The sequence below is a fragment of the Solanum verrucosum genome, unplaced genomic scaffold (assembly GCF_900185275.1).
Source record: "Solanum verrucosum unplaced genomic scaffold, falcon-dt-bn FXZP01000853.1, whole genome shotgun sequence".
NCBI lineage: Eukaryota > Viridiplantae > Streptophyta > Magnoliopsida > Solanales > Solanaceae > Solanum > Solanum verrucosum.
Window position 1 is genome coordinate 6,201 of NW_026019804.1, and position 14,389 is coordinate 20,589.

Genomic DNA, 14,389 nt, shown 5'->3' on the forward strand with positions numbered 1-14,389 from the left:
TGTTGATAACAAAAGAAAGTTATTATTAAATCTCAAATAAACGGAATTACATTGAAGAAACACTCACAACGATCTACATAATGCGATTATCAACGTAAGTTCTTGATCTCACAAAATTAAGTTGAAGAAAACACTTGGCGATCCGCCAAAAAGGTGTTGAGCTTCAAATCACACTTTCTTAGCTCTTAGGAGGTACTATCGTCCCGATAACAATTAGAGGTATTGTTGTCCAAATATTCTTAGTCAGCTATTCATGTGAATATAAGATGCGTGGTGAATATTCGTTATATTTCATGAACCTTGTATTAAAATTAGTATTGCATTGCAAGGACGCTAGATGAAGAAGGTTCTGCTATCATTTTAAACATGGAAAAGAGGTAAAGACAGCCATATAATCCTTAAAGATTTCCAATAAAGTACCATATTGAGTAGTTCCACCCAAATCTGATCCTTGTTTGACCAGGTCGACTAGCAGAGCGGTACGTACCAACTGCAAATCTCTATGTTATGACAAATGCACGATGAAGCTTAATTGAACAGTTAAAAGTACTAATTCTCCTCTAGTTTGAATCTCCCAAACACACCAAGGAATACACGGTTGAAGAACCAACTTCTGGCAGCTGTCTCAGGCTCCCTAGCTCTACCAACAACTCGAGAAGGACATGATATTCCCAATGAGGACAAGAACTTTTTGCATTGAAATTCTACAAATTGTATTACACATTGAAGAGTTAACCCAGCGAATAAACCATTCGTTCAGAGAGCTCTGCACCAACAGCCCTCGTGTATCTGTGCAGTTGAGTCTCCATATACCGCCTTTCACCGGAACCAAAAGCTTGCCTCAAATCCTTATAAAAAAAAAGAAAAAACCCAGTTACCAACAGTGGCGGAGCTAGGACAATTAATAAGGGGGTTCAAAATCTGAAGAACTAAACACACGAACACACCGAAGGGGTTCAACATCTACTATATATACATAAAAAATAATTTTAACCATGTATAAATAGTAATTTTTTCCGCCGAAGGGGGTTCGGATGAACCCCCTCCCAGAAGGTTGGCTCTGCCCCTGGTTACCAATAAGCACAAAACAGGTAAAAGCAGCTGGTAAAGAATATTTTTGCATGATTTTCCCTAATAGTATGCTTACTGAAGCAATCCTTTTCGTGCTAAGAGTTGCAAATACATGCAAGCAGACTTAAAAAGTAGCAGCATATCAACTCTCTCAATCTTTAAGGCCTAATTTTTCAATGGGATAACCATCTTGGAGAACCAACTCAGAACTTGATACTTCTTTGCGTTTCTCTATCTCTCATTTGTGCGTCATTTTTCATTTCAAAGCACATAATTTTTAAGAAACACCTTCATTTGTGATCCACATTTTTCGGTTTAAAGCAACTATAGTAAGGACTACATAATTTAGCGCAAAGGGAAGTTATTGTGACAGGTCAATTAGCATTACTTTGTATCTCAGACGAACTTCCTTCAACCCAATCAAAATGCTACCAACATCTTTGTCTTCTACTTTGGGCAGATGGATGTTACTGCTCTCAGCAACCAATTCCTCATCTGAATCTTCATAATTAAATTCATCCATTTCCTCATCCTCACCAACAAAAATATCATTTGATCCGTGAAAATGTTGTTGATCATTTCGCTCCTCATAATTTTCAAGGTTACTAGGAGGAAGAGGCTGTCCATTTTGTGTGGCAAAATCAGATAAAACCATGTACGATTTCATGTCGAGCAGTGGCTTGGCAGCATCAAATGGAACCCACCTAATCAGAGGAAAATATCATCAGTTGAAAAAAGAAAATTAGGGCTGGTATGAAAATCCATCTGACCAAAGCTCTGCAATATCAGGTATTGGTGAATGATACTTACTATTCAACAAGAAAAACGATTATCATTTAAAACAACACATTAATTAACAATATAGAAACAGCTGAAGTTCATGCTCCCGCTGGCTAAATAATTAAAGCTACCTACATAAGAAGTGCTGTGTGGCTTGATTTTCCAACAGGATAAACCTCAACATTTTGGGGTTCCAGCAATTACACGCACAAAAAAGGGTTAAAGATAACATGAGCCTTAAATTATCCAAAGAGAGATTTGTCAGTCAGGCTCTCATACTGGCTCAGTTGGTTGAAACTAGTACTAGGGACTGACTAGGTGATAAGATCGGGCAGTCAACGGGCTTGATTTTCCACATGACACAACAACTTGTCAGCTACAACTAGAAAAGTGTTAAACCTTCAACTATACTTTTTTTATATTTCTTATTGATGGCACTTTTATTGCGTAGGACTAGATAGCAATACACATATTTAGCACTTTTAAAACTAGTCATGATATTGTAAAAGATAATTATAAAGATTATTCCCATTACTTTTTCTGCTATTGTCCAATACTAAGCCAAGGCCACAACGGAAAATGACATAATGAAGCTTATTAGCATATAAGGTGCATAGAGACTAGGCTCCAAGTCACTCACTGACTCACACTAGATGTCACAATAGATCAGGCCATCTATTTAACAATATACCCAGTGAAATCCCACAAGGGGTTCTGGGCAGGGATGAGTGTACGCAGACCTTACCCTTACCTAGTGGAGTTAGAGAGGCTATTTCCGGAGGACCATCGGCTCGAGTACAACAAATCGAAGTAGGTATGAAAAGGGAAAACGAGAGTAAAGAAAACATAGCAACTAATAAGGAAACAGTAACAAGTCAACAACAAAATAGTGCAATTACCGAAATACCATAAACAACAGATGATGACAGAAATCAAAAGCAAGACACTACAAGAATAGGCTAATACTACGACAGATACCGCTAAGCCTAAACCTGTCGAAAAGCAAGACAACGCTCCACTACCTAATGTGCGACCTTTCCACCCTCCTATCTACGGTCATGTTCTTGGTAAATTGAAGTTGCGCCATCTATTTAACAACTGATTCAAAATAACTAGCCATCAGTTAACCAGCAGGTATCAGTCAATCACATACATGGCAATGCCAAATGCCATCTCTGAACAAAGAGGAATAAATGAAGATCTCAGAACAATTACCCATCATGATTTATACCTAACCTACTCATGCTCATTTTATCTTTACCCAAAATACCCCTGTTAATTCTCTATCCCTAATTACATTACCGACAAAATTGTCATTTTTCTCTTAAGAAGAAAACAAGTTGAAGTACAACTCATCTATCATAGTCCAGAAGCTCACTTCATTATCCAGAGCCCTTTCAGGATGCTCCTTTTTCTCCCACTGCGTAGGCAACCGAGCTGACACCGACAAGATTGGTTCATTGTTGGATGCAACAAATTAAAAATAATAACAAATTGAGTTTATATCCAAGGCAAGTTAATTAGAATTTGCTGTGACTGCTAATTTTTGACTAATTAAATCCTTGGCCACATAGCTCGAGAACCTCAGCATCTCTTCATCTTGTGCAATATGTTCTTCCCTTCTTCTCTAAAACCATATTCAAGGCAACTCCAACAAACTGTCTTTCCAATTGTACCTATGCATCAGGAACAGAGATATAGCTTAAAAACTAGCACCCAAAACTACACATACTCGGCCAAACTTAACCTTCTGAGCTTCAACTGCTTTCTGATTCTCCAATTCCCCCTCCCTGACAAACCACTCCAAACTCATAAAATATTCTGCATTCATGGCTTTCAAGAGCTCCGTTTATGCCTTCTAGTTGAATAAATTCTCATGCCCCTGCCTTTGAGCCTTCTCAAGGACAAGCTGCAAATTCCTATTTTAATTCCACAAAACAGTGGAAAGGTGGTGTTTATGACTTCAAGTTTGTTCTTTCTAGCTCTTATTTTCTACACACTTGTTAGTAAGGGCTTTTGGTGCCTCAATAGGATTGGTAAGGTATATGAGAGCTTGTATGCTTGAAACTTCGTGGTTATACCGGTCATTGGAAAAGCAGGGGAAATGACAGCTTGAAAAGGAAATGAAAGAGAGATAGAGAGAGAGAGAGAGAGAGAGAGAGAGAGGGAATGACAGGTCTGATTGAAGAAGTGGTGGACAGCTCCGCTTTTGATTAATGACAATAATGTCCCTACTATTAATGGTATTGCAAGGGAATCTGTGTGTGTGTGAATGTGTGCATTTGTATATAAACATGCCCCATCAACAGACGGTGCCTATGTTACCCAACACCAATACTCCAATAGTAGCCTGAGGACATACTTCAAAATCACAATATACTTGAAAAAACTCTCTTTTATGCATTTGGCCAAATAGATTTTTGTTGTTGAGAACTCAAAAACCGAAAAGGAATTTCAAAAATTTTCTGCTGTGGAATCATAATCTATATAATTAGAATTATGATTTAAGAGTATCCATTGGAGCATCAAATAGACTTGGAAAATCTCTCTTTTATCCATTTGGCCAAATAGATTGTGTTTACTTACCCCAGTCACATCCCTTTAATATCCAACTAATGACTTCGTATTCCTTTTCTATTTCAATGGGATGAATTAGAAGTTCAGCTTTTTACAGTGCTTAAGATTTGATTACTTAAGTTAATCTTTAACATAAACTTCAGCCATCATCTATATTTCACTAAATTGCTCCTTACCATAATTATTTACCTTTCCCTAAGTTGCTCGGACTATTCACTTTTGGTGCCACACCCGTGTCGACACGACATGGGTTTGGGTGTGGGTGTGGGATTCCTGTCCGATTTGGTCAACCATTTTTGGGTACTTTGACCAAAATCGATGGGTAAAGCCTGGACAGGTTTAATGATTTCTATAATCAATACAAAAGCTAAGATGAAATTGAAGAAAATGGAATACCTTTTATATAGAAATTTCTATGTCACTCATTTTCCTTTAATCTCCTTCCAGGGTTCTCGTCAAATTCTACACAAAATATCTCATAATTTAGGTTTTATAACTCCATTTTTAGATATTTTAATTATTTTTAGGCGAATCCCTGCACCCATATCCATACATGGATCCATATCCCCGAATCTTAAGAATTAGATCATAAAAGATCCGACATCTAGATCCGCACCAGTATTGGACACCCACACCCGAAGTCCAAGCAACTTAGACCTTTCTTTTGCTTCTTACCTAATAAAAATAATAGAAATCAATTCAAGAAAATGAGGATAATTGAAAATATCCTTGCCCAAGGCACCAGTAAAATGCTAGTTTTACATAAGCAGAAAGAAGAATGGACCAAATATTCTGCTTAAACAGAACCAGGCCAAAATTATTAACTTATACTGCAACCTCAAGACACTGCACCCTTCTTTCTCTAAAAACAGTACTTGCAAATCTAAAACAGGAGAAACACTTGGAATTTACCTAAAACATAGATAGCAGAATAGCAAAGTTTTAAAAGACAAAAGGATATTATCCTTAATCTCAAATTAACAATGTATCTGTTCATAAGCTAAAAAAGAAGAGAAACTTACTGATAACGCAAAGGGCAGAGTAGCTCAGAAGGCCGGTATGCTGCTTTGTATCTCATTTTGTTGCAGGAGTGGATGTAGTAACCCAGATAATAGTACTGGAGACTAGGGCAATGTACTTGATTCTGTGTAACCCACCTTATTTCTTGATGGGCTGAATACTTACCTAATGATAAGAAGGCAAGATCTGGATCCCAGAATAAATATTTACTTGACAAACACTTCGGGAGAATATCTATGACACCAACTGCAACTAACCGTCCATCAATCAGATACTGCTGATGGAAAGAACCAAAGCCACAAGGGGGGACAGTAAGGTCCCCCGATGGGGGAACAAATATTAAGGGTGTATCAACCAAAAATCTCCTGTATGAGCTCTCAGCGACTTCATCAGGAGAATCATTGTGCACTCTAATCTGGTACCTCCTATACAAGGAATATTCTTCGGGATCAAAACTGGACCTTTTAAGACGAACCTCAAACCTCCTCTTTTTGAGCTCGTGGTTTTCATGTGCTGTTGATGAGAAGCTCTCTTTACTACAGCTTCCTGATGAGGATTGCTTCGACTCATTATGGCTGCTGACTATGGCATCTTTATCAACTCGTCTTTCGGACGAATAAAAGTTTATATGTCCGTTGCAAGCTCTAACTAATAATCCCAATGATTCTGCTAGAGAGTTTAGATGGGTAGCTAGTGTTGCAGCAATAACTTTTGGGGTATCAGCGGCTTGCCCTCTTTCCCCAGCCCCCAATTGTGATGATTTTTCATGTTCAACACCTTTTCTTTGTCGCCTTAAAGTAGCTGCAATCTGGAACGAGATGCTGCTGGTAAATAACAGATCCTCTGACCCTTCAGTGGATAACTTTCTTTTCGCAGGTGCAACCTTTTTTACAGAGGCTTTTGGAAACTGAAAATCAGAAGAAAGATCCCCACTTTCAATGCACACATGTACGGCATTATCTATCTGACTTTCCATATGGGGGATCAACGGTTCAGTTTTGTACTTTTCTTCAAGGTTACCTGCCAAGGACTTCGTTGCTGCAAGGCTTCGACTTTGACTAGAGGTAGTGATTTGTGAATCGCCTGAAGTATCTGTTGCATCCATCAACTCATCTGAACTTTTATCTAATGTGCCATCCAGAAACCTAAACAAGTAAACATTCAATTTTATTCAAGCTGAATCATCTATAAAAAAAAATATCTCAAAATTGAATGCCAAAATAGCCAAAGATCATGCCTAAATTTTGATGTTTGTTGAGTCACAGATTACACACTAGAATTAATGAACTTGATATTAACAACAATCAAACTCTAAATACGGTTATCTTTAGATTCTTCTAGTTTGGCATCTTTAACTTATGATGGGCTACAAATACAGTTAATCTTCTCTCTCTCTCCCCCTCAACACACACATTATAACCTAAGAGCATCCAAAAAACCCTGCAACTCAGTTACTGGACCAACTGTCCAAGCTTGCCTTTATAGTTCGACAATGGCTAAAGCATTGGAGTGTCCAAGTGTATTACACTATTGGCACTTTATGGTCCGTCCGCGTGATATGACGCAGTAATGACAGATCCTAGAAAACAAATCTATAAAACGAAAAGAGCTTCACTGAGGATATTAGGATAATTATGAAAAACATATATAAGCTTCAGAAGCAAGGGAAACATTACCACCTACTTTCAGATGAACCAACAATCAACAACAGTAGTTTTCACAATGACCACTTAATTGCTTAGAGTTAGAACACTTTCCTGTGTTCTCAAATGCACTTTGAACACGCATTTACAGAAAAGACAGTCCCACATGAAGGAGCACGGAAATTTCCAAACAGTGTTAAATTAGTCTTGAAAAATATGTGACCCATATGAATCATTTAAATAAAAGAACATCATGGAGTTAAGATTCCAATTCAGACCCAGACAAAGGTGAAACAATTTAGTGAGACTGCCTTTTATCCATTATCATCATTAGTGGTACCCAAACCATAATGCTTTGAATTGGCACAGTATTAGACATTTCCCGGAGTTAATTAAAGGTTTTTTGCTAATCAATGCTGTTTTATTCACAAGCACAAAATTTAACTAGAATTAACTTATCAATCATAAAGAACAGGGGAAAGTTTAATATACCTCTGCATTCGATTCAGTACTCGGCGTTGTTCTTTGGAAGGAACAAAATCATTTGCTTTGAGACGGATGGTGTAAGATGGACAGCATGTCTTTTCCATCTCTGGTTTGTATAAGAAACAGCCAGATCTTCTCCATCCTCTATCTAGAAGAGCTACAAAATGGAAAACCAATGCACAACAATATAACAAAATAGATAAGGAAATTCATCAAATGCAAAGCATCTCGGCGACCAGAATCACATGAGAAAGACAGACTGTTGCTTCTATGAAAAAATATACATGGGAGAGTGTGCATTCTCAATGAGAAGAGATGTTGTGTCTGCATGTGCTACAAAGTCTTTTAGATAGCTTATGGAACTTAAATTACAGCATACAAATTTTAAATTCAATAAGTACTGTAATATGGGTATACATAAAGAAGGCAATGACATAACGCAAACAGCATATGCCATATGGTGTCATTGTATTCTTTCAGAAAGAAAACAAGTTACCTAATTGCCCAGAACTAAACATCCCACTAGTGTATTAGCTATCAGTGAGGTAAAGGAAAAGGTAAATTAATAATATCAGGTAATAGCATGCCTCAGGCAATTAGAGATAAAGGGTTCAAATAAACAAGAAAAATCTGGGTGAGGCAGTATGAATGGCTGCTAATTTACTAACCTTGATAGTCATCAACTGTCAGACTGCGTGCCCATAATCCTGCAAATCAAGCATATAAATTTAGGAAAAAGCTCCAACTGAAGTTCTGGTATGTTCATGCACTTCAAGTGCAAATGTCCTCTTATGAGTTAATTTAGTGTTCCGCTGTACTGTAGTGTTGTAATTTATCTTTAACTGATTCATTTTCTTTTAGTTTCATGAATTAATGCACATTAGGAAAAAAAAAAATACATTCATTTTGCTCTATTCATTTCAATACTCAATCATTTGATTTTTCTCTCATATAATGAAGAAATCCCCTGTACAGTTGGGGAACAGGATAGAAATTGTGGAAAGCATCAGCTGCATTCCTATCCTTCTCCAAACTTAAATTCCAGGTGTTTTCTGCATCAGATTTGAGCATGTAAATGCGCCTAAACCACATATCAAGTTTTGTGTCACCACAACCGTGGGGCTAGTCAATCATTAGTCATTCAGGAAAAATCGGGATTTCTCCAAATCTAGTGTTTCTCTAAGTTTCAGACATCTTAACAAATTACTAACGAAACTAATAAAGCTCCTGGCAAAAAAAAAAAAAAACTATAGGTGTATGAAAATGGTAGTTGTGATCAAGTTTTCAATGATAAGGCAATGGAATTGGAGATGGAGGAAAGTAAAGAAATAGGATTACCGTGAGAGATACTAGTGGGACCACCAGATTTACAGTAACCACATGGGCTTCTACGTCGACCAACATCAACAACCACAGAATCGTTTCCAGCAGTGATGCTATTACTGTTGCTGCTACTGCTGCTGGCTTCACTTCTCATCTTCTTTTTCTCAGACATCTTTAGATCTTTATTCAATCACCCCGATTTCTAGGGTTTCACATAGCAATTACAAAGCAATCCTGCACTCTAATATAGAATTGATCTGCCAAATTCAGATAAACATTAGCTGGAATTGCAACTGTACAACAACTCGTAATCCCATCAAGAAGACAACAATTGGTAATGGAATATGCCCTATTTTCGTTTCACATTTATTGCGTGCACTTGTTTCTTTTTATCTTCTCTGTCAAATCCTCCAACCAGTCTCAAGTATTTTTAATCCAACGGTTTGCTGTCTTTAGGTGCATTGTGCCCGTTTGCATTTAGCTTATTTTTATATATACAAGTACTATTTATTTATTTTTTTAATCATTTTTAGTATATATTGAAGGCTTTTGGAAAGATTAAAAAAAATAAAATTAACCGCTTACTTTTAAGAAAAGATAGTTTAATAATGGGAAAATTGTATATAATAATTCAAATTAAATGCTATAAATATACTTTGATTTAATTGTACCATATAACAAACTATTGTTATTTTTGCCACTCTCCCTGGTGGAATCTCGCTCGCCATTCTCGCTTGGTGGCAGTCTCGCTCGCCTCTCTCACTTTATACAAAAACACAAATATATAAATGCGTTTGTGTTTGTATAAAGCGAGAGAAAATTGTATATATACATATATTTTCGTTCCCCTCTCCCAGATCTCACTCGTCACTCTCTCAGATCTCGCTCGCTCACTTTATACAAACAGAAACGAAATGTATAAATTGCACTTCTGTTTGTATAAAGCGAGAGAAAATTGTATATATACATATATTTTCGTTCCCCTTTCTCCCCTCTCCCAGATCTCACTCGCCACTCTCCCAGATCTCTGTCACGACCCGATTTACCAAGTCATGATGGCACCTACTATAACCCGCCAGCAGGTAAGCCAACCCGTAACTCGGAACAACAAGTAATGGGTCTGAGGGTAGAAATTAAACAAGAGTAGGCAAATAACAATATAAACAGGCGGACACAAACCAAAAACATATATACAAATAAAGATCTCTCCCAGAACCTGGAAGTCACTAGTACAGAGCTACTAGAAAATGAGTACAAGTCCCAAAAGTGGACAACAGAGACTGGACCGTCTCGAAAGGAAGAAGACAAGTCTATATATACAGATGGAGACTGAAATAGTACAAAACGCCGTGTGCTCACCCCCGTCTCCGGATAAGTCTACTCCAAGCTCGATCAACGCTGGCTACTAGTGCTCGGACCTGCATCACAAAATAGATGCAGAGCGTAGCATGAGTACCAAAACAACAGGTACCCAGTAGGCATCATCGGCCGACTGAGCAAGATAAGCAAAAGTGAACTGAAATGCAAATAAAGGGTCACATCAAGTGCAAAGAGTAGTAAATGGGGGGTATGTACACGAGCGTACAGGCAACAAAGACAAGCAATCTAACTACTCCGCCGGGCTCCCATAAACCCGACGGGTACGCTCGTGCACAATAAAAGAAACCACCTGCACGGACCCCCATAAGCCCGGCAGATGGACCGGCAGTTGAAGTAAAATAATGGAGCTAGAAGGTCTATCACAATATTACCAATTTCCGGACTTTTAACCGAACCATTCCCAATTATATTCCAAGATCTCATTACGTCCCGGACTTTAATCGGAATCTCTCCAACCTCCAAAACCTCAACCTACAGATGAGAGTAATCAAGACTAAACTGAAGCTTTAGTGAGGAATTGGGAATACACCACGTGCAAGCTGGACCACGGACTCGAACCGGGTACTATAGCTAATGAGTCAACCTATATGGGCTGGACCACGGACTCGAACCGGGTGCTGTAGCCAAAGGTCGGGCACGGGTGGGCTGGACCACGGACTCGAACCGGGTACTGTAGCCAAAACCAGATCACAGGTAAGCTGGACCACGGACTCTAACCGGGTACTGTAGCCAAAACCAGATCACAGGTAAGCTGGACCACGGACTCTAACCGGGTACTGTAGCTAAGCTTGGACATAAGTAAGCTGGACCACGGACTCTAACCGGGTACTGTAGCTAATAGAAAAGCAGGGCATTATGGATACAAGGTCATAAGCTGAGTTACCGATTTTCAGACTCAAGTCTGCTATATCAGTCTACAAGGAGCTGACCGTCCGAAACGACGTCGGAAAAAGTTCTACTGTCCAACGACATCCGAAATCTCGCAAGTCTATGGCAACATTAGTCTAAGCCTAGACTAAGGCCAAACATACTTCAATTCAATTTTATCATATACACCACAAGATATGGATATTCAATAATATCAAGAGACATGCTGTCATAATCAAACACTTTCCCGAAATAAGGTCTAAGGCAGGAATTATAGAAATTTAGCATGCTCGACACCCGAACCCCTCCATACTTAAGCAAATCAATAAACAATTGCCTAAACATGCTTAATCTCACGAGAGAAAACCACAGCCTACCTGAAAGCCGATCACGCGTGCTCCAACTCACGGTACTGGATCTTTTCCTCTCCGAACGGTCTCCAAATGCTTCCCCACTAACAAAAGGTTAATCACCTCGTCATTACGAATATATTGACACTAAAATTATATTTTTCGGAGACGGACCCAAAATCGGGTCTAAAACGGGATTGTGGGGCCCACAATTAGAATCTCGAAATCGAATCCGTGGAAACGTCCCAAATACCTTACTAAACTAATACCCCAAAATTATAGCACAAACAGATGCTTAAAACACCGCAAATCAGCCACAACAATTAAAAGTAGCAGCCCCTAGTTCACCAATTTCCGGAAAAACGAGGCCCTTTCAACCCAAACAGATTATACCACGACGATCCTTGCGAAAAACTCTACAAGTTAGCCTCAAGAATGACTCAAAACGGACTTACGATGATCAAGAACTCACATTTCAAAATTCAACAACAAAACCATCCGGAAATCACCCTGGCAGTGGCTAAAAATCGATTTCTTACCTCAAATGAAGCCTCCCCTCGCGTTTCTGAGACCACCGCTAGATTCCCCTCGAAATTCTCTTGAAGTTTGCCTTTTGAATCACTTAATTTGGACTAAAAATGAAGGAGCAATTTCAAGTTGAAGTTGAAGGAAAAAAAATGGACGAATTTCGTCTTAAATTCTGGAAATTTCCAGATTTCACTCCTCTGCCACGTGTCGTCACGTGGCTCTGCCACGTCACCGCCGCGTCAAAATTCTACAACCCTTCAAACTTAAGTTTCGATGTTTCGGACTCGTTCGGAGTCGGAAAAATACAAACCTTATATGGAATCTGATTGGAAATGATATTTCGGACTCAACGGTGAAGACGGAATTTCCATTTGGAGCTCGCTTCGATGAAAAGTGGGTCCCACACCCAGTATCATTTTGAACCAAATTCCACAATTGCCATCTAAAGCCTCGGGAAGTGAACAAAGGGTCGTTCTAGACCAAAATCGATCTTCCGAAGCTAACCTAGCTGTCAGAATTTTTATCTGAGCACGTCTTCCAAAAAGGTTGACCAAAGTCAACTTTTCAAGTTATAAAAATCTCCAAAACAGGAAAACGGGCCTAAAACCCAAACGAACGACCAGGCGACCGAACAGTCAGTGCCAGCAAGTTATAAATGACTTGGGGTCGCTACAGGAATGATCTATACGAGGGAAAGAATTCTTTAATTTAAAAATGACCTAGAGGGTCATTACAATATCCACTACTAAAAGAACTTTCGTCCGCGAAAGTAAGAGTCAAGAAGTACCTGAATGCTCAAATAAGCCGGGGAACTGTGCCCGCATCTCATGCTCGATCTCCCAGGTAGCCTCCTCAACTGGACGATGTCTCCAACGGACCTTAACAACAGGAATGGCTCTCGAGCGCAATCTCCTCACATCTCTGGCTAAAATGGCAACTGGCTCCTCTACAAATGTCAAACGATCATCCAACTCGACTGCATCATACTGGAGCACATGAGACTCATCAGGAACATACCGCCGCAACATCGAGACATGAAAAACCGGGCGGATGGCTGAAAATGCTGGAGGTAGGGCCAACTCATAAGCAACCTCCCCAACTGTCCGGAGTATCTCAAATGGCCCAATGTACCTGGGGCTAAGCTTGCCCCGCCTCCCAAACCTCATCACGCCCTTCATGGGCGACACACGGAGGAATACCCGATCACCAACAGAGAATCTCAAAGGCCGGCGCCTCCGATCCGCATAACTCTGGTGCCTACTCTGAGCCGTCCTGAGCCTATCCTGAATCACCCTCACCTGATCCAGGGCCTCCTGAAGCAAATCTGTACCACGCGGCCTAGGCTCTGTAGACTCAAACCAACCAACTGGAGAGCGACAACGCCTACCATATAATGCCTCGAATGGGGCCATCTGAATACTAGAGTGGTAGCTGTTGTTATACGCAAACTCTGCCAAAGGCAAGAACTGGTCCCACTGACCTCCAAAATCCATAACACAAGCCCGCAACATGTCCTCAAGAACCTGAATCGTGCGCTCCGACTGACCATCAGTCTGCGGGTGGAAAGCTGTGCTAAGGTCAACACGGGTACCCAACTCATCCTGGAAGGTCCTCCAGAAGCTAGATGTGAACTGTGGGCCCCGATCTGAGATGATGGAAACAGGCACACCATGAAGACGAACCACCTCTCGAATGTAGATACGGGCTAACCTCTCAGCACTGTAGGAAGTATGGACAGGAATGAAGTGTGCTGACTTAGTCAACCGATCCACGATGACCCAAATGCTGTCAACACCTCTAGAAGTCCGAGGTAACCCCACAACGAAGTCCATAGTGATACGCTCCCACTTCCACTCCGGAATGGGTAATCTCTGGAACTCGCCACCAGGCCTCAAATGCTCGGCCTTTACCTGCTGGCAGCACAAGCAACGGGAAACAAAGTCAGCAATATCTCTCCTCATGCCACTCCACCAGTAATGCTGCCTCAGATCACGATACATCTTCGCTGTGCCCGGATGGATAGAGTATCTAGACTCATGGCCCTCAGAAAGTATCAACTGTATCAAATCCCCAACTCTCGGAACACAGATGCGGCCGGCGAATCTCAACACTCCATCAGGATCTAAGGTAGCCTGACCACCATCACCCGCTAACACTCGATCTCTAAGGGCCACCAAGGCCTCATCCTCAAACTGACAACCACGGATCCTGTCAAGCAAGGAAGACTGAACTCCCATATGGGCCAAGACACGTCTAGAATCTGAGATATCCAACCGAATCATGCTATTGGCTAAGAATTAAATGTCCATAGCCAAGGGTCGCTCCTCAACAGATAAGAAGGATAGACTACCCATACTCACTGCC

General features: G+C 40.1%; 1 protein-coding gene across 1 annotated transcript; it reads right to left on the bottom strand.

Moving 5' to 3' along the window:
- Window positions 1–378: 378 nt before the first annotated feature.
- LOC125813562 (arginyl-tRNA--protein transferase 2-like) lies at window positions 379–9,335 on the bottom strand. The gene is made up of 6 exons (XM_049493040.1): window positions 8,916–9,335; window positions 8,246–8,284; window positions 7,584–7,734; window positions 5,451–6,593; window positions 1,460–1,775; window positions 379–848 (listed from the first exon to the last, which is right to left on the bottom strand). Exons 1-6 carry the CDS (start codon window positions 9,070–9,072, stop codon window positions 732–734), a joined length of 1,923 nt encoding a protein of 640 aa, XP_049348997.1. The 5' UTR covers window positions 9,073–9,335; the 3' UTR covers window positions 379–731.
- Window positions 9,336–14,389: the final 5,054 nt, after the last annotated feature.

Excerpts from the sequence above, each read along its gene's own strand:
- LOC125813562 (XM_049493040.1), bottom strand. The coding sequence starts at position 9,072 with ATGTCTGAGAAAAAGAAGATGAGAAGTGAAGCCAGCAGCAGTAGCAGC. Across the intron at positions 8,285-8,915 it reads TCCCACTAGTATCTCTCACG|GATTATGGGCACGCAGTCTG; the intron begins GTAATCCTATTT and ends CTTGATTTGCAG. Across the intron at positions 6,594-7,583 it reads GTACTGAATCGAATGCAGAG|GTTTCTGGATGGCACATTAG; the intron begins GTATATTAAACT and ends TTACTTGTTTAG.